The sequence below is a fragment of the Erithacus rubecula genome, assembly GCF_903797595.1.
Source record: "Erithacus rubecula genome assembly, chromosome: 1".
Taxonomy (NCBI): Eukaryota; Metazoa; Chordata; class Aves; order Passeriformes; family Muscicapidae; genus Erithacus; species Erithacus rubecula.
This window is the reverse complement of record NC_136658.1, coordinates 105,257,542-105,282,536: the sequence shown is the minus strand read 5'-3', so window position 1 is coordinate 105,282,536 and position 24,995 is coordinate 105,257,542. Positions and strand designations below refer to the sequence as shown.

At 36.7% G+C, this 24,995-nt stretch overlaps 1 protein-coding gene across 2 annotated transcripts in view; it reads right to left on the bottom strand.

Annotated features, from left to right (window-relative positions):
• Positions 1-2,012: 2,012 nt before the first annotated feature.
• The window catches only part of USP9X (ubiquitin specific peptidase 9 X-linked), a 96,791-nt gene continuing 73,808 nt past the window's right edge, over positions 2,013-24,995 (bottom strand). Inside the window, exons 28-45 of one of the 2 annotated variants that reach the window (XM_079301966.1) lie at positions 24,629-24,775; positions 24,366-24,512; positions 23,353-23,575; positions 20,846-21,066; positions 20,267-20,457; positions 19,675-19,848; positions 17,627-17,768; positions 16,703-17,453; positions 16,090-16,213; positions 14,659-14,884; positions 13,442-13,571; positions 11,671-11,856; positions 9,816-10,036; positions 8,695-8,783; positions 6,183-6,339; positions 5,570-5,782; positions 5,041-5,136; positions 2,013-3,614 (exon numbers count right to left, since the gene is read on the bottom strand). In XM_079301966.1, coding sequence (XP_079158092.1) covers positions 3,480-3,614; positions 5,041-5,136; positions 5,570-5,782; positions 6,183-6,339; positions 8,695-8,783; positions 9,816-10,036; positions 11,671-11,856; positions 13,442-13,571; positions 14,659-14,884; positions 16,090-16,213; positions 16,703-17,453; positions 17,627-17,768; positions 19,675-19,848; positions 20,267-20,457; positions 20,846-21,066; positions 23,353-23,575; positions 24,366-24,512; positions 24,629-24,775 — 3,573 coding nt within the window. In that variant the 3' untranslated portion in view covers positions 2,013-3,479. The remainder of the gene's footprint in view (positions 3,615-5,040; positions 5,137-5,569; positions 5,783-6,182; positions 6,340-8,694; positions 8,784-9,815; positions 10,037-11,670; positions 11,857-13,441; positions 13,572-14,658; positions 14,885-16,089; positions 16,214-16,702; positions 17,454-17,626; positions 17,769-19,674; positions 19,849-20,266; positions 20,458-20,845; positions 21,067-23,352; positions 23,576-24,365; positions 24,513-24,628; positions 24,776-24,995) is intronic. The other variant, XM_079301967.1, reaches the window with a different exon arrangement.

Below are 24,995 nucleotides of genomic sequence, written 5' to 3'. Positions count from 1 at the left end.
AAACCAAAAATGAAGTAAATTGCTACAGCAGCCAATTTTTGCCCATTTTAACTTTGGCAGAATGGCTAATCTCATTCTCTCCTGGATCTCAGGAAATATACAGGAAGTTTTGGAACCGTAAGTGCTTTTTCATTATACATATGCTAAAACACACAAGCTAGGCACAACAGAGTGGCTGAGAAGGCATAATAGCAAATATAACACAAATCTCTCATGTAGTCTAAAGTTTCACTCAAAAAAAAAAATGTCAATGGGGAAATTTAATTTCTTTCTGGCTCAATTTCAGCAAGATACACAAGCTTGAAAAACAGAACTCGAATTTTCAGAGCAGGTAGTCATCTGGGAAAATATTGTGAAAAATTCCAAGTCAAGCAGAATCCTGTTCTGCTTGTCCATTCCCAAAAGTTTGGGTCCTGCAGGACAAACAAGCTTTGACTAAACCCTGAGCCATCTCCTTCTTGTCAAAGGGGTAACACAGGTGCAGGTGACCAACTCTGTGACCAAAACATAGCACATTTACTGATGCACAAACAGTGACTGAATTATTTTTATATATGGCTGTACTATTTTTAACACTGACAGTAGGAAGTGTTAAAAGCTTAATTTAGTCACTAAACAACCACAATCCAAATGTACAAGATGGAGAAATTCTGCTCAGTAAGGTTATGGATTTCCCCCAAGGTCAAACTACACACTAACCCCGACTCAACATCACCTATGGATTTTCAGTTTCTATGTATTCCATGTTACACTGCCAGGAACACTAGGAATTGCTTTACTATTTATTGGCTCATTTTATGGAAGACCAGAGATTCCCTAGAAACTGATCTAAACAGAAAACAGGACTGAAATCATTAATGGGGGAATTAAATCTTTAGGCACTTTGAGGGCTACTGCTTTAGAGTGTGCCATCACCAACGAGGTATCGCCAGGTGCATCGCCTGAAAGGCACCTGCCAAAATGCTGCGACAGAAACGTGCATATCAAACTTTTTGCTTGTACAATATTTGTTAAGAAGTACAATTCAAAATGGTTCTGCCCAGAGTGAAGAAAACATTGCACCTTACACTGGAGCTGCCTGTTGAATAAGCAACAGCTGCAGCAAACAATAGGGGTTTATCCTTCTTCATGTTAAAAAGATGCACGATAGCCTCAGTTTGCTGCCTGGAAAACAATTGCCACTGCAGCCATTCCCAAATCTGGGGCAGGGCTGGGTATGGCTGGAGAAAGCCACAGCCTTAAAGTGTCACAGGTTTGACATGTCTCTACAATCATTGCACTATTAAAAGCAAACACATTTGGCAAGGCTGAACTAGCACATTATATATTTTACCTATATAGTACAAAATACGTAACAATTGCCTCTGAGTTAGCTTTTTTAACAATTACTGGTCCAAATAAATATTTCAACTTGAGAACTCAGGGTAGAATTTTTTTTTAGTTAAAACCTCCAACAAGCATCCCCAAACATAAATGGGAACACGTTATCCAAATTTACTAAGTCCAGGTAAAATGGTATTACTAAAAAACTATGAAAAAATCTGAAATAACTTGAGCACTAGGAAAAACATGGAAGCATAAAAGTGATCATCGCTACACGGCATATTCAAAAATCTTCTGTGTCCCTTTCTTGTTACACTAAATGCCTAAGAATGCACTTGGACTGAATTTTCCATTGTTCATTTCAAAACTACAGACCTTTAATTTGATAAGCAACTTTGTTTCTATCAACTCATTTGTAAAAAACACCATCAAGCTTGTGCTCTTAAATATATATATGTATATATAAAAACATACAAAAAGTACAAGATAAATCACATTAAGAAACTTTTACAGTGTAATTGTCCTGAATATTTTATTCTTGAGGGCCAAATTTTTTTTTTTGTGCACAGAATCTCAATGTGACTGTTGTTCCAGAATTCAGCATAGTGCCACTGCACAGAATTCACCTTTCTGTGCAGTCCATTAAAAAACAAAACCCCAAAAAACAACACACACCACAGGACAAAACATTCTTCTTAAATCAAATTCTATTTGTGAATTCAGCAAAATAATTTCTATAAAATAAAACAGCAAAATATTTAAATAGTATAGGGTGGGCTGTATCTGTTTTGCAGGGGTATTTGGTTTTTAGACAGGTTCCAAAAAAATTACACACATTCAAGTTACCAATTTTCATTTAAATACAGTATTTACTGATGCGTTTCTTTAAGTCTTTAAACAAATGTTTATTCTGGAATAGAGATACCTCAGAATTGTATTTGACTAACCAGTAGTTTCTTTTATATTTAAACCCTGCTTCTAATGTTAAGATTTTCTGTATAATGGATAAAGAGCTAAGACAATTCTCGCTTTCAAGTAGAACTGTGAACGAGCAGAAAACCAGCAAGTTAACTTGGTGCAGTGGCACTCACAAGTACTCTGTGATTTTGTTGACTTCCACTTCACTGGGATGCAGTAGAAGGAAAGTGTTAGAAGTTTATCTAATAAGCTCTACCAAAGAAACAAAACAAGCACACCAAATACAGTCTATTATGCTCCAGGCATCCTGGCATAGCAAATTTTTGCATATTTGTTTTAAATCTTTTAAATTCCTATTACTGAAAACTAAGTGTTCTTTATCCCACCCAGAGAGAGAACTGTCAAACATCAGATGTGAGGAACATATGTGAAACTGAAAACCACTTGTTTGTCACATTTTCCCTCCCCATTTTATAGTCTAGGTGTAAGAAGAAAAAGTTCTGAGCAATACAGTTGTCACATTGGGACAACTGCTGTCACGTTTGTTTTTTTGTTTTTTTTTTTTCCCCTCATTGGCTACACTAACTTGGTGTGAAGCCATGCTAAATGTTACAGCATAACTATAGCTTCAAAGTGATTAACCTAATACCAGAATGAAAAAGGCAATGAAAAAAGATCTAGAAACAATGTTACATCACCAATTTTCCACATCAACCAAATAATTAAAAGGTTACCAGCCATTACGTTGCTCATAGTAAAATCGACTCCAGTGGCAAAGAATTAACATGAAACTATCTTTGTGGTTGACATGGATAGGCTTTTTTGTAAAGGAGTTGATCCAACTGCCGTGAGGCAGGCAACACTGGTTGCAGAGCGCAGCAGATATATCGAGAAATTATTTTTTTGTTTTTGTAGATCTGTGAGTCTCATCAAGACAAAAAAAAAATGTTTCTTGCTCAAGAATTAACAGTCAAACATTAATATACTATATACACCTTTGCCATTTACACATTAGCATCAGGCCATTTATTACAAAACACTATACACTTTCCACTGCAGGCGGGTTATATATTGACAGCAATTTTCTGCAGATAAGACAGTGAATAGACTCTCCACTCCATGTTGATTAGGAATAGTTTTTCTAGTTTTAAATATTAGCCAGACACAGAGAAAAGTTGGACTGTAAGGCCTGGGTGCACAGTCTTGATGGAGCAAGTTAATTGATTATGTGCATTTCACTAATCTTTTGTCTGAGGCGGGGAAACTTCTTCACTGCCTTCGTAGTTTTCTTGTGCTCGTTGGCCAGTTCGCTGAGGGTTGTTCATATGATGTGCTGCCGGGCCCGTATATGGCTGTCCATGCACGTGGTTATTCTGCAACAAAGCACACACATTTCAAAGGGATTTAAACCTGTGGACTGTCTCCCGACTCCTTGCTTTCCCCCTTTCCACTCAGACCACTGGAAAGTCTCAAGCACACCAATGTCTCATGTACCTACATCAGTATGAACACACAACCCAGCTGCTTCACTCCTGATTCACACCTTTCACTTACCTTGCCAAGTTACACACAAAGGAAACAAACTTTCAACTTGTAAAGATAAAAGGATCAATTGAAACAGTAATCTCAGCTTTTGAATCACAAACAGTTACATGCAAAGCAAAAGCAGCAAGAAAGGAAAAAAGGAGACCAAGAGAGGTTGCCTATGTGCTGCCACATTAAACCGTGCACATACTTCATTAACAGATTGAACCAGTTCGACTCCTTTCTCTAAAACAACACGAAAAGCAAACCTGTGTTTATGCAGCATACTTTAATTTTTAAGGGAGAAATCTCAATGTTACAGAACTGAATGAAATCTAGACCAGAAGCTCTGTCCCAATTTAGAAAGTCACACACAGATCTGGCAAACAGAACCATCTTATTTATCTACTGTTTTTCGTTTGTGGAGAAACCAAGAGAATGAGGATTGTGTGTGTGTGTTAGTGAGAAATGCTGTCTCTTGCAAGAAAGTGAACACATGACAAGGGCAATGGTGAGGTTATGGAATGTGTCTGAACTTGGGAGCTCGGGAAGGAGTGGGAAAATCTGCATGACTTACCAACTGCTCTGCTGAGAACATCAAGTAAGGAAAGCAAGATGGAGGGGAAAATGGATTTGGGCAGGAAAGGAAATTAAATTAGCAGATTTGGAATATACAGAATGAATTGGAACAAAAAATGACAACTAAGTGAGGGATGTAATAATTTAGTCAATTCAATAAGAACACCCTAGTTATGATTTCTTCCAGATTTGGCTTTCCAGTGGAAAGTATTAAAAAAGAAGTCATTTAACATAAAAACATATTTGGATTTTATATGTACTTAAGATTAGAGATCAGTGTTCATAGCATGAGTTACATGGCAACAAGGCCATTTGCTTTTTTCCAAGTGCCTTCCAGTTACCCAAATTCAGGCCTTGAGACTTGATTTTATATTTGAAAACAAGAAAACAACTCATAAAATACTATCAATATCAATAAATACTACAGAATCAAATTCAGTATGCACTAGGCTGTGATGGCATCAATCTCTCTGCTCTTTCTGTGGATGATTAATCCCTGATCTGATAAAATTCTCACCCAAAGCCCTGATGAAACTGCTCCTGGTGAAATGGAGGTGTACCTTTATCTTTACTCCTCTAAACACAGTATTTGACAATAACACGCTTCTGGCTAAATGCCTATTATTTAAGTCACCATAAATGCCAAAAAAAGCAAACCAGAAACTCTGAATAAATAGTTCAACTCAGAGCTTTTACCTGTTGATACTGGGAACCAGGTGAATGGGGGTACAGTGGGGCATCTTCAGGTGGAGATGACTCATGTTCATCTGGGGCATCAGGATCATCTGGTTCCTAAGGTTTCAAACAACCCATTTAATTTACTTTTTAAAAACATATCACAATTATTCTAGCCCAAATCAATCATATGTGCAAGTGATTGTGTCAGACATGCTAATGTTTTAGACATTTAGAGAAAAATTCCACCCCATCCCATCACCTATAGCTTGTATTGTACTAAATAAAAATTCCCTCAATCAACCTAATACTGGAAATACAGACTCAGTCATAATCTACTTCAAATGGCCAATTTCAATTTTAAACTACTAATTCTCTAAGTGACAGGTGTCTATAGGAACAGTAATAAAATCTGAAAAATAAAAATATAAATCCATATTTATAAAGTATATATGTAATGCATTGCTTCTTAATTGAGTGGAGAGTGTTGCTAAATTATTTACAGAAGACTTAATTTCTTAACTGAAAGCCAAATAATTGAATTCTTTACCTCCTCTGGGCAGAGTTCACAAGCCTTTGCAAGAGTCATTCTAGCACTGTGTGACCTCTCTAGGAAGTAGCCATTTGATGTTTCATTGCTCTGTATTGGTGGAGACCAATTATTGTAGGTGTACTGGGGATTGCCCGTGTACGGTCTGCGCTCCAGCTCATCTCCAAGCCATTCCACTGCCCAGGTCCATTTTCTCTTCAAATCTCCATTGCTCTGCAGATGGAAAATGAACAATTCACAATTATTTCCACCGTTGTTAGAAACAGAAGTATTTTTCCTTTCCTATACATCAGCTGTCAGAGACCTTCAATTTATCTGCTACTGTTTAAAAGAAATACAAAACACCCTTTTTTCCCCCAAAGAAAACTTCAAGTTCAAAATTAAGTCTGCAGATCTGCAGCTGCATCACAGCTCCAAATGAGTGTGAATTTAACCAGATTGCTTTCAATTCCTTATAATGACCTTCCCATACAGAAGGCTCGAATGAGCTGTCCATGGAAGTTGTAATTTAATTGAGATGTTAAAAAATGAAAAATGGTGGGGTCTGTTTTGGGGTTTTTTTTGAACACAGAAGTGGGAAAAAAGCAGCAAGAAACAGAAAAAAAGGTATCACCTGAAGGATCTGGTAAGCTACAGGGCAGTTGCCAAAGAGAGCTACCATGCACTTTATACACTGGTAAGCTCTTTTCTGATAATGATTCTTCGAGCGCTGAATGGTGTCAAAGAGTCCATCCCTGTCATCTGGGATTCCCTTAAGTGCATTGTGAATCCTAGAAAAAAACAAACCAAAACAACAAAATTTTAAGTGTCAAGAAGTTTTTGCATTTGAATTGAGGCTTTATATACAATGTAATTATAAAAGGGATGGTTGACGTTCTGGTGGTTTTTTAATATCAGAAAATTAACCTGGCATGTTGTATATACAACTTAGTTTAAAAATTACTAAACATGCTATACATATTACTGAACAAGATGTATAAAAAATACAAGTATCATCAATTCTAGTCAGAGAAATCAACTTTAACAGTTTAATTTTATTATTAAAGTATCTACTGCATTTACAAATCAGCCCTGTCAACCCAGTAGGTCCTTAAAGAATTGGAACAGTTAAATCCTCAACCAAGTGGTTACTTACAGTCATTATGCTTCTCAAAGACACTCTTTTACATGCAGCTCCTTCAAAGGGCAATGAATGGTACATATTTGTGCATGGGATAAGGGACTTGGGCATTCCCTGCAACTAAGCCCAGTTTATGTGCATTCTGCTCTTGAACCAGGCAGAGGAATTAATTGCTACCCTGAAATTGTGCAAAAACTGAGAACTGACATACACTGGCTTTGGAAAAAAGTCAGAGGAGGCACTGGCATCTCACACAGCTACATTCATGGCAGCAAAAACAACTGCCCTCCTTCCTCATAGCCCAGCTCCACCTGTAAAGCAATGATGAGCTTTACTTCAGTTAATTTAACTTAATGGCACCTGTACCATTCCAAACTTGGTACTTGAACCTGTCAAATTAAGAGAAATTTAAGAGAGTGGGTCTGATGCCAAGGGCCAGCAGCAGTGATCTTGCAGTACCAGAGGACAAGTTGCCCCCAAGGGATGGATGCACACTGCCCAAGGTCAGATCACATTCGTTTTCCAGGAGTTACAAGACACCATTTACAACGGACAATTTCACTGGTTTTTTGTGATTTGGTGGGTTTAGGGTTTGCTGGGTTTTTTTGTTTGTTTGTTTGCTCTTTTACAGAGAAGACAAGGACCATTAAAACTCTCTGATTATCACAGCAAAACCAAGAATAGGGCAGAGGCAAGTAGCTCAAGCTATGGCCAGAAGTGTCAGCAAGAAGCAGTGGATGACTGGAGCTGGCTATTTAACATCATCTGTGGAAACCTAACACAATTCCACAGAGCAGTGCTGCACCTGACACTGCAATGGAACATGGAGTGATATACACTTCTCCAGGGAAGCCACACCACAACATTACACCTCCTTCATATCCTGCTATTCCAAACACAGCATTATCCTCAACAACCACTTCCATGATTTCTCACCTGCAGTTCAACCCTTAAAATTCATTATTTTACTTCATATGTACTAAAGTATGCCCAACCTCCAGCATTCTGTGGACTTACCTCATGGAATTATTTGTTTATCAAGAAGATAATATAAACTAACTTCATTACATATGCATAGGAAATTCCATAAAGAAAATTACAAAATCCCTACAGCTCAGTCATCATATCTTGGGAGTGTGGTTAAGCCAGACCATCTCATTTGAGTCCCTCCTAAAATAAGCCCAGGCAATTGGTAACATCCTAAATGAGCAGTCTGCTTCCACAGCTAGGGACAGGAGTCAGCTCCAATAACCAAAAAGTGTGCTCTCACTCACAGTACTTGAAATGTCCTATGAGACACAGTAGGAAATTATTTAGTAAATCCCATACTACCTATAACTGCTTATTATGAAACACTGACATTTTGCAACACTGACAGGTAGCACATTGATGACATTTGTGTTATCTGACCTACTATTTTTATATTAAACTTCTGAAAAACTCTCACAAATAGTATTTGCAGTAATTACAATTTTTAATAACTTTTAAAAGCCTTATTCTGTAGACATATAAAAAGTAAGTTTTAAACTGGATTAATATGTAATACACTGAAGCTACAGTTCTCTTGAAGGGTGATCACACAGAGAATACCTACATGTGAAATATTCTCTTCTCCCACATTCACCCTTCATGCCTGTCTTGGTAGCACTCCTACATCTGATGAGCTCCTGAGCAAGCCCAGGCTGTCTCTGCCCCACCTCAAGGGGATGTTTCTATGAATTAATCTGAGCACTTCACTGGTAAAACCAACTGAGATAAACCTAAATAGCACATTCTCTTGTATGTGAGAAATCCTGGCTTTATAGCAAACTTCTCAATAGTAAGGAAGGTGAAAAACCGTACTTATCTCAGAATTTCAGATAAAACCACAAAAATTGCTTTATTTGTGAATTTTGATTTAATACCTATTGAAAACAAACCTAGTGAAAGGATTAACAATGGAACCACTGGAAAAAGAATCTGTACAGAACAATATTGAATTATGAAAGGACAGGTAAACACTGACCTGTGAGTTTGCCAAGAGTCCTCAATTAACAGGATTTGCAGAAGCAGATCCAAATAAGGTCGAAGCTCATATGTATATGAATATGCAACCTGAAAAGTGAAGATGCAGAGAACACAAGAAAGCATTCCTTGAGTCAGGCAGCTTACACAGTGAAATACAGGAACACAATTCATTCAAAGTTTACTGTCATTCAAAGGATATTTCAATACCTCTTTTACAGTACTTCTTTTCTAGAAAGTGTTGGCTGTGTCAGGATTTTTGAGGACTACAATTTTATTTGATTTGCTTTGCTTTTAAATATGGTAGGTTCTGTAAAGAACAAAGTGTTTATGAATTTCTGACACAGCTGATCTGAAGCCCCAAGCATGATATGCTGAAGAAACTTAAAAATACCTTTAGAAAAGCAAAATTTAATAATGGCACTTTTCATTGATATTGTTACTTTTAGGCAATATATACAAAGGCTGTCTTAAAAGGTTATCCTAAAATGTAAAATACGTGGCTAGAAAAGTATCAATAAAGTGATCTTTATGATTATTCTTTCAAGTGTTAAACAAAGGGACATAGAAAAGTGTGATGTCACATGAAAAAAAAAAAGTGCAAATATAAAGATGGGCTACCAGAAATAAAGGATTTCATTTGGAGTGGAAAAATGTAACTGACCTTACAGAGGTTAAAATGGAAATATAAGAGAGTCTGAAGCCAAGTATGTTCTGCAGACTTGTAAAAAAACCTTACGAACAAACTTGAAATGAATACAAGAGACATCTTAGGAAACTTCCAACTTCCCATGTCATCTACAAATCTCTTTTATGGATAATGACAAAGTTTTAGCAGATGCTCTTGAAATACACAAAGATCACCTCAGCCTACTTTCCACCCTTAACACATCATTCCTGACTTGTCAAAGGTTGGTTGCTTCCCTAAATTCATAAAGCACTTCCCACAGCACTTCCAGTGTGATGTACAGACCTAAGACTGTAAATACTGACAGAAGATGTCTTCATGAGGAAAGTTTATTTACCAAGTACCTATTCAGTATTTAATACAACATTCTTACATATAAATGCAGAATCAACCATATCTTTATTCCCATTTTCCTCCTAGCCTTTTATTTTTACCTGCCAAAGTAGTTCACTGAGGACTGTGGAAGAGAACTGAGGATTCTCCCAACAGCAGAAACGAAGCAACTTGATGGTCTCTTCAGAGTTGCTGCAATCTTCAATAATTTTCTTAACATAACTAGTTCTCACAAACAGAATGTCTGCTACATTCTGCTGAAGTGCCATTATGGGTTGAGATAAATTAGGATCACCATAAGGGTTGGCAAGTGGGGGATTACCTGGAACAAATATTTATTACAGAGTTAAAAGGTGCTGAAGTACCTGCAGTGTAGATACTCCAGAATACACTGGACTAACTCATCAAAAAACACTGATGGAGAAAAAAACATAAACTCTCCTTAGCAGCTGACTTTCTTTTTTATGTTCATGAGGCTTGAGGTTTGCTGCCTGAGAGAGCTACTTCTCCCTCTCTGATAAGATTATGCAGTGACAATCAAAGCAGAACAGCTGGAGACACGTTCCCATGCAAGAGGAGAAATCACTGAGATTCAGAGAAATCCTCTTATCTCCTGCATTTATCTACTTCACTGCTTGTGCAACACAGACTAAGTCATGTTTTAAGGATACAACATCTGTTTACTTCACAAGACAATGCAGAAGTGTTTAGAGGAATATCTATGTTAAAACAGTCCCATGTGAATATCTGGAGTGTAGAGAATAAATATACTTTTCTAATTAATGTATCTTATTTAGTCAGCTTTGTTTTGTGTACTGAAAGAATGTTGATTTGCTCCTGATGTTTCTAAATTTAGCAGTATTTTGAATTATTGTTTGAAGATGTCCAGAAGACTAGGGAAAACTTTTCTAGCTTCATAAGCTGAAGCAAAAAACCCACTTTATTATGCAAATAGTAATCATAATTAGTAGTCAAAGTAAAGTTTATATAAATAATCTTTTTTAGTACAATATTATGAATACAGTGAACATACAACCATTTTTCACAACTAAAGTATCATTTCACTTTAAGGTTCAAGAAATTCACTAGAAAAAAATCCAACCAAAATTGCCATATGATTTTGAAGCTTATTACAGCCCAGTAAAATTTTCAGTTCATTAATCTCACTATAGCATAGTCTAGCCTATTGACTTTATAGCCTGACACATCAAGCTGTAATGAGTTTGCCATTAAATAGCTTCTCTACAGATTTCTAATTAGGTTTTCTAAAATATGCTTAACAGAATGTGTACATATACAGGCTATAAAGTCCACATGGCCCAATACCCTGTCACCATTCCTCAAAAATAACTGCACTCTATTCAGCTACTGGAAATGTTAACGATTTACACTGTGGTTAATCAATTTCTAGCTGATGCTTTATCTTTTATAAATTGAAGCACTGGCTTCTGTTTGCTGTCTTGAGTGTGAACGAGCATCAAATCATATTCAAGAGCTACCCAAAACAATGAAACATCTCTTCAGTGGTAAGCACTATCAGTTACCTCAAACCTGCTGTGGTGTATTTCCTGTACAGATTATTTCTGTAGTCTATTTTCTTATCACCTACTCAGGATAAAAACATCTTTGGATAATTCTTTACAATGGGCTTAAACTATTCTAAAAGCATTATTATTTTTTAATGAACAGCCTCCTACTTTACTTATTATTTCCCTGCATTTTTAAGGAATATGTCAAGTGGCATAAAATACAGAACAGATTTCTGTCTTGGTCTTTTTAGTATAAGAAACTAGTTTTGTTTATGACAAACAGATTTGTTTCTTTAAACGAAAGGAGCTGCTAAAAAGGTAAACACTTTTCCAGCTGATCCACTTTATAAATAATAGCTAAACATGCACAAAAAGACATTTCCTGATGTAGTCAGTGGATCTAAAGCAAAGTTTAAATTCACTGTACCATTGATAGAAGACTGCATCCTCGAGGAGACGTTGCAACAGCGGATCAGCTGTGACACCACGGTGTACAGCTTCCCCAGCTCTGCATACTGGTACTTAATTGGAGGGCCTGGACCTTCATCCAGAGCCACAAGCATGAAGGTTGCAGGAACATTTAGTTTCAGAAGTTGTGTCTTCTCTGCTACACCTTTATGGGGCAGGGAGGAAACAAAAAATTTTGTTTCTGGCACTGAAAATATTTTTAGGATTTTTTTAAAAGAAAAACGACAAGAGTTTACATGACTAGCAACTTTTTTGTTCTTGGATTCTATTAAATCCTTATTTATATCTTCCAGGGAAAAAATAATCAAATCAATAAAGATGCACAAGAAAATTACATACAGATGAAAAATCACATAGAAGGAGAGTTGCAAATTACTACAATTTTTTCACAGTGCTCGCTGGCACTTAAACAACTCACAAGTAGCATCTGTGTTAATAGCAAAGCCTCAGAGCAGTCTTTTGGACAATAAATTAATCCTTTTATTGTAAGACTCAGGATAGGAAAAATAACCTTCACAATGTATGTTGTTATTTCTCTATCATGGTCTAGATACATCAGTCACAAACTTAAGGCATTTTTAACTGTGTCACAATGTAATAAATGTAAATTAAGTGACAAAATAAATAAGAAAACCTGCAAAACCCCAACCAACCAAAACATCCAAACCTACACCTGGTTTTACTGCAAGAATGCCTAGCATGTGCTATGCAAGTACTCACCAGGAAATTCACTACATCATTTCTTGCATTCTGTTTCTTATTTTGCTTTAAAGTAATGATTTTCCAAGTCCTCTCTTATTCTGAAATATAACTAGATCTTACCTTCCATTTTTCTGATGAGCAGTGTAAATGCCTTTTTAATGGCATTTTTTCTGATTATGCTAGATAGTTTGGTAGTTGCATCCTCTGTAGAACTGACCTCTTGCTTTGATGTGAACAATCTATTATTTGATTTCTCAAAATGTCATACAATTTAATATCTTTCAGAGAATGCAGGAATGATATTACTGTGGTTTTTGCTGAATGAACTCTACATCCAGACAGAAGTCTTCAGGAAACAGTAGTAAGACAAGGATAACTGCTTATTGTATTAGTATTTCCAGGTTTATCTCTGCAGGGTAGACTGTTATAACTATCAGACCCACAAATAAAACTATATTTTTCTATCTGGCCTCTGAGTGCTCTCCTACTCAGAACTGCACTGACTATAAAAGCTACTGAGGAAGAAAAGAGAAGTTGGAGCAGAAGAATTCCATCTCCCTTCTCTGCCATGACACTATTTCCACTGTGGGGTCATTACACAAACCTGCCAGACAGAGAATGCTTTGGTAGGCAAAGTATATGAAAGCAACACACATCACAGGTGTAATTAAATTAGCACAATTGTCTAGATTAATTTTAGAGATAGGAAATTAAATTCCTTTAAAATTGTCTACTTCTCCATGAGCTGATAAACAGCAATGGTCTAGTATTTTACAAAATTTCACCTCTACCCTTTCTCAGCAGGACACTGTTCTACTGCTCCAAGCTTCTCATCTTTATCTTCCATGGACTGAAGCCCCAAACTCCAAAGAGGAAGAACACAGATGCTAGGGAGCATTTATATGACATATAACTATAATAATCTGCCTAAGGATGGAAAACTGGATCCTCCTGCTGTTATCTCTGTAACTAGATCATCAATAAAGCCCCATTTTATTACAGCTGATCAGTAAAAGCAATTTGCTTACCTAGATTGGCATACATCACAAACAGGTTAAAATACTGCTGCAAGTGGCGCCCGTGCTCGGATACTTCCCTTCTTAGAAGATTCAGTACCGCCCTCAGTAAGTGATCACTCAAACTTAAGTTATCATAAGCCTACAGAAACAGAAAAAAAAGTTCTAGTGTTAGTGGCTGAATCTATCATATCTTTATTTAGTTTCTACTTTTTACTATGACAGAAAACAGAATTGGTTAAAAGGTATGGGATTTATACAAGCTCCAAAGTACCAGTAGCTGGTCAATCTCCTCTGTCTCACACAGAGAAAAAGACACAGACAGGGAGCAAGACTCCCATCACTCACTACTGTGTCAGTCAAAGAAATTATGCAGCTAAAGAAACTTTCATCTAGGCTTTTTTTTCAATAGCAGATAGGTATAAATACTCAAGAAATACACATGCAATTCCACTGTTAACTTTATAGACTAAGACAACCAAATCACCTCTACAGATGCATCTCAAATACCTTGCAACACAGACCATTTCCTAAGCTTATGGAGCTTTAACTGTATTGTTAACAAATTCTTTTGCTGGACACAGTAGCGAAAACATTCTGAGAAGGTAAGTGAGACCATGTAAGCAAAAAGGGCATTAAAACATGGTAAATCAAAGGCTCAAAAAGCTGGATCTTTTTTAATAGAGTCCCAATAAAAACACTGTTGTCACAAACATCATAGTAAGATGTAAGACTTTTTTGTTATTGCTTGTCAATTCCAAGTGTGTAAAATCAGGCAATTCACTGTCTACTCCTACACTAAGTTACAATTCTTGACAATTTTACTGTTGCAAGATACATGGGATTAAAATTTAGGGAACTCCTGCAGGTTTTCAGCTTAGTGTGTTTGTTTATTTGTGGGGGTTGTTTGTTTTACAGTTCTGAATGAAAACAAGGGTTCACTTCCCTAGACATTACTTCACTAAAATAGCCACTGCTTTTTTTTCCCTATTTCACACTCCCAGCTCAAAGCTCCCACTGAGCCTTCGGAGAGAATTACAAATGAGGAGAAACTGAACCCTTGACAGCAACTCTCTAGCTGGTTGAGTTACATCCTGTTTCGTAATGCAAAATGGGCTGCACAGCTTTCTAGCCAACACTGATGCATCTGCTCCAGAGTTAACTTTACAATACTTACAATGCAGAAATAATAATAAGTTTCAAAAGCTTTTCATTAGAAAATTAAATACCTGACTGGAAGGTCCAGGAGAGGCAAAAGGTGATTGACATGGTCCGTCTTGCAATGAAAAATGTGCAATAAATACTATAAGTTTTGCAAATGCACCCCTCACTTCTGCACTGGGGCATTCCAGGAGATACTCAGAGAAGCGGTTTGAAACATTAAAAAGGACGTTGTGTGCAAACCAAAAGCGTACATTCTTGCTGTGACGGAGCAGGATGCACAGGGCATCATACCTGAAACAGGAGAATGACACAGTTGTGATCAAAGGAAGAATTTTTAGTGAATTCTGGCAGACAAGTTCTTTTGCAGAGTTTGAAGAAAATATGTGTTAAAGGTGATCCCCAAACATTTTTGTTTACAAAATTATTCTAATCAGACAATTGTAGTTCTTATAGTCATACTTTTACAAGCAATCAGAAATGAAAGATATCCTTCAATTGAAAAACTAACATTTTACTTCTATCACCTATAAGAATTAAGATAGCATTACACTCCCTAAGCAGGTCCTCAAAGCAGGTCCTATTTTGGCAGCCACCATCCTCTCTATACTGGAACTGAAGGAGAGGGTGAGCAGTAGAGAACACAGGTGGACTTCATAACTGTGTACAACACACAACTAAATCTGTAACCTAACAAGAATTTATGGTCTCATTTACAGATCTTTAAAAAAACCCACAAAATGAAAAACCAATACCCAAAGACTAAAATATTTGTTTCAGAGAGGGCCTTGCATTACCCTGTCCTTTCACCAGCAGATTTGAACTCTTCTTGATCTCTCAAATTAAAATGTGTAACTTAAGCTACTCTGGAAGTTGCTGTTGGGGGTATGAACTTGCCATCATTACACAACTACTTACTAGTACCTGGTAAACTACTGGCCGTGAATACCAGATTTTCTCTCCAATCTGACCAGTAGTAACCCACACTCCTCTCCCTAGCAGAGAATAACCCAGCTGAAGGACTAAAACAACTAAAATAGGACTGTTTGTCACAGTGTGGATTTGAATTACAGGCCCCATAGCAATGAACATGAAGTACTCTGCCAACAGTGTCTCAGAGACTACATACATTTCATAAAGAGAATTCAAATATAAGCTGCAACAATGACTTGTAAAGAGCTTTGTTTAAAACTACTAAAACAATGTAAAAACCATTCTCAATTTGTCAGAAAACATAACCTGTTAGTTCTATGCTAGTGACAGCTTCAATTCTTTTACTCTTTTTAAAAGACAGACAAAAAGACAGAGCTAAGCTCTGTTTCAAAACGAAATTTGAAGCAGTTCAGATCACCAGGATATTTCAAGGCTCAAATTCTTCCCAGTATTTCCTACTCAAATTTCCCCCTCTTCCCATGTGCACCTTCACCATGTAACTAAATGGGATCTTTTAACAGACATCAAACTTCCAAAATTGTAATTGTTGTTAAAAGACAAAATACCAATCACTAGCAGGGCCACGGACTATTTTCTTTGTATGAAATCCTGTGGTGAAGAGAAATCTAGCAGCAAGCTGAATACTAATCATAGTTATTTCTTCTGCTTCAGGCAACAGATGATCTTGTCCTAAAGAAAAATCAGAATACTCACATGTAGACAAAGTAAAAGCAATTTTTAATAATTTAACTGATTGCAGATTACCGTTTTGTCTGGCATGGTGTTCCAGTTTTAGAAGAAACTTGATCAAAACAGCCTCTAGCTTCTACATTGTATAATTTGAAAATGTAAGCTTTAATATAGGTAACTGGAGGCTAACATATATCTTTTACAAATTTAACATCTCACCTTTGGGAACTGTTTTCAACAAAAGAGCCCTCAAACTTGAGTTTCTGATTTAGTACATCAACTGAGTAACAGCTGATAGTTTATCAAAGTATTTTTCTGCTAAATATTCTGGCAAGTCATCATTGATGAACAACTCAACAAGAGGTATTTAACTGCAGTATTCAAAGCAGGATACACCAATTTTTCACTGGCTAGATAAATCCTTGGCTACACAAACCAAAACTTTTCTTGCAAGAAATGAACCTATAATTCTCACACTACCATACTAACCTGGAGGAGGGTTTAGGTAGACACTATTACAAGTAAGCAACTTCTTTATGAACTGGAAATACTCCAGGCTGTACTGCATCCGATTGTGCATGAACTGCACGTTCTGCTTCCGCACGCTTCGCTCGATGGCTGAGGGCATTTTAATCTGGTGGGGTTTAGTGGTGATAGTAATTTCTGAAATATATTTTATTAGTTCATTGTCTTTGTCTATCGTGTCCATGCGTTCATAAAAAAGAATGTAAGCATTCCACCACCTCTTCTGGCGCCTGTAGGACATTCGCTTCATCATGTGATCAAACACTTCGCCCATGTACTCTCCCCCAAAACACTGATTTTTCATCTCTTCATCGTCATCCATTTTACACTCTGTCACATCTCCATCATCAAATTTGTACCACCGGTTCTTCTCACCATCTCCACCATTCCTCTGGATAATGTAGGAGTAGTAATGCCCGCCGCTGGCCTGGCCGCTGTGCACGAGTACACCCACGAGTCTGTATTTTGTGCTCCCACAGTGTTCATTTTCTGACTGCTCATTTTGTATTATCTGATTTTCAGGATTCACGTCATCCCCTTCCAATTTTGCTACACCTGCCACTGTGTAAGGCTCCATGTCCAGTTCTCGTGGAAATTCAAAATAATCATTGAATTTGATTGCACATTCCCTTTCCCAGTCATAATCAAATCGTTTCAACTGGATTGCAAGAACTGGAGGCAACTTCTTAATCAACAAGCGTTTCACTGTATCCACCTAAAAAAGGACATGAACAGTTACCAGGTCTCAAATCTCCATTCATATTTTGGCACCAAATACCAAACTGAGTAATGAAAGGATGACTTTTCTCCCCAAACATGAACTAAGACTCAAGTTATACAGCTGTAACATGCCAATTGTACACAATTTAATATATAAGGAATCATTACCTTTTTGTTGCATTTTTCACAATGATATGCATTTGCACCTTCCAATAAATCTCCTTTGACGTACTGTTCCAAAGAATCAAGAAGGTTTTGGTGATTCCTTATATCTACATTCAGAGTTGTGAAGGACTCCTCACACTCGTACCTAGCAATGAACAAGTAAATGTGTGAGAAAGGTAGGAATGTGTTCAACTTTTTATATTTTACACATGCTACAGTGTGTAAGCAGTGAAAGAACTGAACTCCTTTTCACTGCAGTTTTCCTACAGTTACATTACAGTATTCACAAACTGTATTTTTATGGTCAGGAATGAGACTGATAAACACAAATACTGTATCACACCTAAAGACAATAGTTCAAAATAGATGCCAATTCAGAAAAAAAACAAACAAAAAGCCTTTTTTATTTTCTGTCTAAAAGACCCAGAATCACCACCTTCATAAAACCTCTTTGAATGTTTATGACTGGCTTTGACACTGTGTTCTAAATACAATCAACAAACAAATCTCTAGCAATGAACCAGCAATACTTGAGACACAACCAGTTGATACATCCTGGAAGCATTTTTTTGTTTTTAAAGATAAAGAAGTGATGAATAAATTTTAAAAGCCACATCTATTCCAGTGTAACACTGAAAGGCTTGTTTCCTTGATAAGCAATCAAGCATTCAAAGGCTGAATAAATAAATATTTAGAAACAGTTCAACCAACAGCAATATTCACTCAGCCAATAAATAACTTAAAATAAAAATACAGAAAGGCTGTTAATTTGCCGTACACAAATCCATAGTTCAGTTACTATCAGTTTTCTCCTCCCTAAACTACAACCAAGGTAACATTTTTATTAATAAGTAACATTATGCAAATCCAGTAGAGCTCCAAAGCCACAGGAAATATTCAGGATAGGATATAATATCAGGAATGAGTGATAACTCACGTTTGCTTCTGGTCTGGATCTGCCATTTCATTACCCATTATATATAAAGTAAAATCAGGAAAATCACAGTATCTCAACTCACTTCTAGTCACCCACTGTAACCCATGAAACCTGACATGCTCACTTTACAAATTCTTCTTATTCATACGTTAGGTTAATTAAAGTTACAAGATTACCAGAATAAAACCCATTTGTATAATTTTTTCCAGTGTTTTAATTGCTAACTGAAGGCTCAAGGAAATGGCCAGCTTTCAAAATAAAGAGAATTTGCAATGGCAATGTACAAAGTCATGTACAGTTAAAGAATCCCACATGATCTGAACAGTAAGAAGGTCAACTTCTTAGTTGATAGTGACAGAAATAAACACAATAATAAAAAAAAAAAAAGCCAAATGCAAAAATGAGTAAGCTCATCATTAGGCTATCCTGAATTTTGCATGCAATTTTAACCATCCACCACAAGAAGAGAGATAGATTAAAAAGTCTGGGGAATTGCAACTTTTCAGTACCAAGTTCTATTCCTTCATTAAGAACCATCATCGAAACAAGTGAGCTACAGACTTGCAGTCTGATTTGGCTGGTTTGTTACATACCTTATACAGAGCTGAATTCCACTATTCACATTTAAAGCTACCTATAGCAGAAGCCTTAAGAAAAAGATGACTTTTCTACACCACTGCCTTTAATTGCAGGTTACATGGTGAGTATGAACAGTTTTACTCATTGGAACTGAAGATTCCTACTTGGCTCAGCTCTGAATACACATTATGGAAAACCAAAGATAGCAACAATTGTTGGCCAGGTATTAAAATTTTCTAAATTGCATTTGGTTCATATAATTGTTTTCACTTTTAACAAGAAAAAGCAAAATCTTTTCCTGCCTTGATCAATACACAATGCTTCACATACAATCTATGAATTAGAAGTAATAATGATCAAGTACTTCAAGACACTTGTAGACAAATTAATGTTCAGCTATAGAAAAAATAAGAGAACAAAATCTATTAGCTTAAAAAACCCACACAAACAGCCCACTCTTGACTCTAATTACTTTTGTAAGGACACAAGCACAGGTTGTTTTTCTATAAAAAAGATTAAAATCTCCAACACTCACCGATGTGGGCATCCTTGACAAATCTTCTGATCAGCAAAGGACCCTCCTAAAACTTTACTTAACATTGCTGGATGGCCCAAAGCTTTTAAAGCTTCATCTAAACTGTCCACCAAAGAATTAAAGAATTCTAAAGCATCATGTTGTTCACGTAGATTTACAGGTTCACCCCAGAGCCTGAAAATGAAAGCACATTTTATCAAATATTTTTTGTTTTGCTTGCCAACAACTTCTTTTTGAAAAAAATATTACTCAAGTTTCTAACACTTCCTCCTTAAAGAGCCAAACTACTGGTTTTTGATATACTATACAACCTGCTGTTCTGTCTCTGACACTTTCTGTTAAGTAAAAACAGGCTCTTGTGTACAACTTCATACTTAATTCAAAGTCTCATTATTAAAAACTGCTAAAATTCAAAAGAACCACCCTGCTTTACTAAATTCTAGTTTATTAACAGACATCTACAGTTGTGCAGATAAAGGTGCATAACTTCTGTTAATTTACTCTTTACATCATTGCTATTATACTATGATTAGCTTTTTTTTGCACTTCAGGGATCCAATGAACAAACATCAATACTCAATTTTCTACTTACCTAAACTGTTTCCAAAACCCTCTTGGTACATAGTACTGTAGCCTGGAAGCTGCTAAATGGCCAAAAATTACTTGGAGATGCCTCAAAACTCCAATATTGTACTCTTTTCTATCTTCAGTTTTGCTCAGTGCTGGTTTATCTTCATACTGATGTGGATAACCAAACACATCATCTCGTGGATCAACATTGCTCTGAAAGGCAGAAAATTCATGCAATTCACTTTCATGTAGCCATCCCATAGTTAGTTTTATCCCTTTTTTAATGTGACAATCTAAGGTGTTTCATACTCAGCTGAAAAACCAAATACTGTTTTGGTTAGCATTAACAGAGTTGTGGTGGCAGAAATAAGGTAGAGTGCTTTCCAGTAGAAATACCTGAGGAAGAATTTTGCAAACCCTGCTACCTGGATCTTCTGAAGTATCCCTCTGGCAGTGAACCTATTCAAGTATGAAATATCCTATTTTCCTCACAGATATCAGTGGAAATCAAATTGATTAGCAACTTAAATTTTTCATAATCTTTTCATTAAAAAATGAATTACAATTTAAAGATTAGGTAACTTTATATAATTACATTTACCTCATTGTCCTGCTTTTCATCCCCAGACATGTCATCATCTACATCACTTCCTGTGCCTTCAATTGCAAGAATCCCATTCCTGATGGCTGGAATCATGTACAGCTGCTGAATGACAGAATTCATGTAACAAGTGGCACCAGCATTTTTCAGTCCCACAAATCCCTTTGGCGGTCGAGGCCCAACTGGTGGCAGATATTCCCATTCTGTGAGTGCTTCACAGGCTAAGAGAAAACAGCAGAATGGGGTCAGGAAACTGCTCTGTTATAAAATAAAGAGGACATCAATGCAGTACAAAGGGTAGTTACATAAAATTATTATTAGTTTGAATCATACTGCAATTTAATACAAAACAATGTTCCATCAGAAAACTGAATTGCTAAACTTGACACACAACTCCTATGAAGGACAGTTTTATCTGTAATTTTAACACTGTAACATTTTCTTCTACTGCATAACTAAAGAGGTGGTCAGGCAAAAATTCAGTCTATTTATATATGAAACAGAAGTCTTCCCTCACTACCAGCAAGTTTCTTATCTGAAGAATTCAGCTGAACGAATACAGAATACATAACCAATTGATAAGCCTTTAAAAAACTACAATACTCTCAAAAATTTACAGTCCTTAAAAAAATTACAGTATTTCACTTAAGCCTCAAAGATGGGAAACAGTTTTAGTAAATGCTATCTATATAATGTCATATTTATTTTTTCCTTCTGAGTCTCCCTTCTCAGGTCCCTCACATCTCTTCAAGAACATTTATGATCACCTAAGCTAACCTGTTGTTCTACAGTTTTAACACAAAAAATCCTGATATAAAAGAGCACACATATTTATTTACAAGCACATTTGGTATATGAATCCCAAAGCATGCACAGTTCATACATGTGCTCTCTCTTCTGACATACCACAGAGATCTGGTGCTCTATTGTGCTTTTCAAACACTTGAATGGAAGGGAATGCTCCATGAAATCCCCCTAATTGTGAGATGATAAGAAATACACTACTTTCCAATAGAAACGGGTGAAGAAAGAAGGATGAGGCAGAGGGGCAAACGATAAAGCTGCCCTTTTAATTTATTCATCTGAGATGGAACTGAACAGGAAGAGTCTGCAAAACCTCAAGTGACTCACTGATAGCACCATTCAAGCAATGGTGGTAGCAAAAGTACTCTGAGAGGCAGTGGCCTATTTCCCCTTTTGGATACTATTTTTAGTTGCTTGTGGTTTTGCTAAACTCTGTGAGTTAAAACATTCTGTTAAATCACACAATGGTTTGGGATGGAAGGACCTTTAAAAAGGTCCAACCCCCTGCCATAGGCCAGGATATCTTCCACAAGATCAGACTGCTCAGGGCTACATCCAACCTGGTCTGAAACACTTCCTGGGAAGAGGCATCCACAACTGGGCAATCTGTTCCAGAGTCTCAGCATTCTCATAGTGAAGAATTTCTTCCTAGTGTCCAATCTAAATCTACTGTCAGTTTAAAATCATTGGCTCTTGTCCTGTAACTACAGGCCCTGGTACAGAACTTCTCTGTCTTTCTTATAAGCCACATTTAAGTAATGAAGGTCACAATAAGGTACCCCTGGGGTCTTCCCTTCTCTAGGCTGAACAACTCCAACTCTCCCAGCCTTTCTCACCATATGAGCTTGGGTTTCCTTGGTTTGATGGTGTTTGGATTTTGTTTGGTGGCTGTTGATTTTTTTTTACCCTTTCCTGGTTAATATTACAGCAGAATGATTCCAGTGTCCATTTAGGGCTGGAGAAAATACACTATGAAATACTTTTTATGACAACAATAATCTATGCTTAAAACAAGCCTTTTGCCATCCTTGTGGAAATCAGCCCAAGTTTCACTTGACTGTTGGCTTTTGAAGCACTAACACTTGCAAGTTTTTGAACAGACTGCAATCACTAGAATCTTTCTCCAGTAAGAGGGAGAAAATTCTTTCAGTGCAGAGCTGTACTGAGACAAGGCCAAAACAGAGCCTGAAAAATGACTGTGACAAGCAGAGAATGAGTTCAGAACCAAAGAGAGAAGCAGGACAGAGGACCTGTGTCTGTCTGTGGACAATGATGACAACTCGGTGAGCAACCAAGAGACTGGCTCTAAAACTAAACTGAAGACACCTGGTGAGGCTCTGGGATTGGTTAGCAAGAGCATGAAATGATGAGACAGAAGTAGAAGATACAGACAGAATGAAGTTCTTGGGAGCTGGTATGGACAAAGGGGAGCAGGCAGAGACTGGGACAAGAAGGGTCAGGCTGTGCAAGCGACTGGGGCTGGAATTTGGATGCAACCATGGAATGCAAGTCAGTACATTTACTGCATAAAGAAAAACAAATAAAGGCTACACTGGCAAACCGATTTTGCAACGTTAAAAGCAGCCACAAACAAACCATGAACTAAAACACTCAGCATTTGGTTCAGTGGATAATATAAACAAAACCTATATGTGTTATATACATTAAAGAGTAGAAAATAGATAATTAAAAGTATTACATACTAGTGATTGCTGTACCTATGTAATACATTTCAGTCAACGTGTCTACTATCTGCTTGAGATTTCGCACACATCCAACTGCTAGTGCAACGAGGAGCTCAAAGCCAGCATTAATAGTAGCTGGTGAACTACAGACTGGTATGGCCTGCTCAGCAGGCAATTCTCCATTTCTCATGTACTGTAGATAAACATTGGATGCTGGAAAGATGAAATCATCTATCAACTCCTGAAAAAAAGACAATAAATCATCTGTTACCATGGAGTTATTTTCTAAGAGAATAAGAGTTATTACATAAATGAATGTCTGAGAACCAGAAGGGTACTTAGAAAGAAAAAAACAAGCATCAAAATTGAGGCCAATACCACAATAAGCTTTTAAATTTAGAACACAAGAACTCCATTCTAAAGTGGTTCCCTGCAAACCCACCTCCCCATGAAAGTTAAAAATACATCTGGACTGCTCTTGATTGGTTAAAAATTTCTTTTGCAAAACCAGTATTATCTATAAAGCTCTTCACCAATTAGTGCTGAAAAAACAATACTCCTGCTCTATAATATTAGAGGTACTAAGAAAACATGTGTTATTAGAGATGCTCAGATGTGATGCATTTGTTCAAACCTGCCCTAAGCATTAATAACACTAATTAAGAACATGTGCAGGAAAGACATTACAGGGGGAATGAAGGAAAGCAGTCCTGTAAAGGACTATCCTGTATCTAGCTCACTATGTGTGATGTTTGTCAAGTACTGAAATACAGTAAGAATGAGAATGTTAAACACACCTTATGAATAAAACATGCAATTTAAAAAATTATTTTAAAAGAAAACATTAAGCTCCAATCTAAAGCATTTTTATGGATACAGCCCACAAGATGTGAAGCTTCTTTTTACTTATTTATAGGTAAAACAAACAACAAAAAAACCCCAAAATCCATCCCTTCCCCCCAAAAAAGCCAACCCTAAAATCTCATAAAGACAAAAAAAATCCCTCCAGAGATCAAAAAACTTGAACTTACTTTAATGAGATTAGCACCTCCTTTTTCACAACCAATATGGTATTTCTTCTCAGGTGTCTGGAACGCTAACAATTCTTTTGTTACTCCAAGGTGACCCTCTAAGATTGTTTCTTCAACACCTGTTTCTCCTGTTCTTTTTACTTCATCCTGCCATTTAAGAGAAAGTTAGGTACTCCAAGTAGCAAACATTAAGCTCAGAACTGCAGTTTACAACAAAGCAGCAAAAGCCTAATTATCAGGAATAAACTGATCCTGTAACTTACCCTGATTCTCTTAAGCCAGTCAATTTCATTATTGAGAAGAACTTCAGCATTGGGTACATTAATATTACTGTTGTAAGCATAATTAAGAAGATGTCTTAAGAGTGTGAAGTAGTCTCCAGAATGCTTAGCTCTCTCTCTTGCAGTGCTCTGAGTAAACCAAAAGCAAAAGAAAATTTATACACACTCCTACTTACAGTGCAACACACACATATTTCCCCTAAATCTCAAACATAAAACAAGTGTAGACTAATTTTTAACCTTCTAGAAGTTTAAAATTGTATTCAGCTGCTAATGAATGACTTCTCAACTATTTTAGGAGAGATTTCTACACATGAATGGGAAAAAGAAAAACAAATCAAAACTTTTG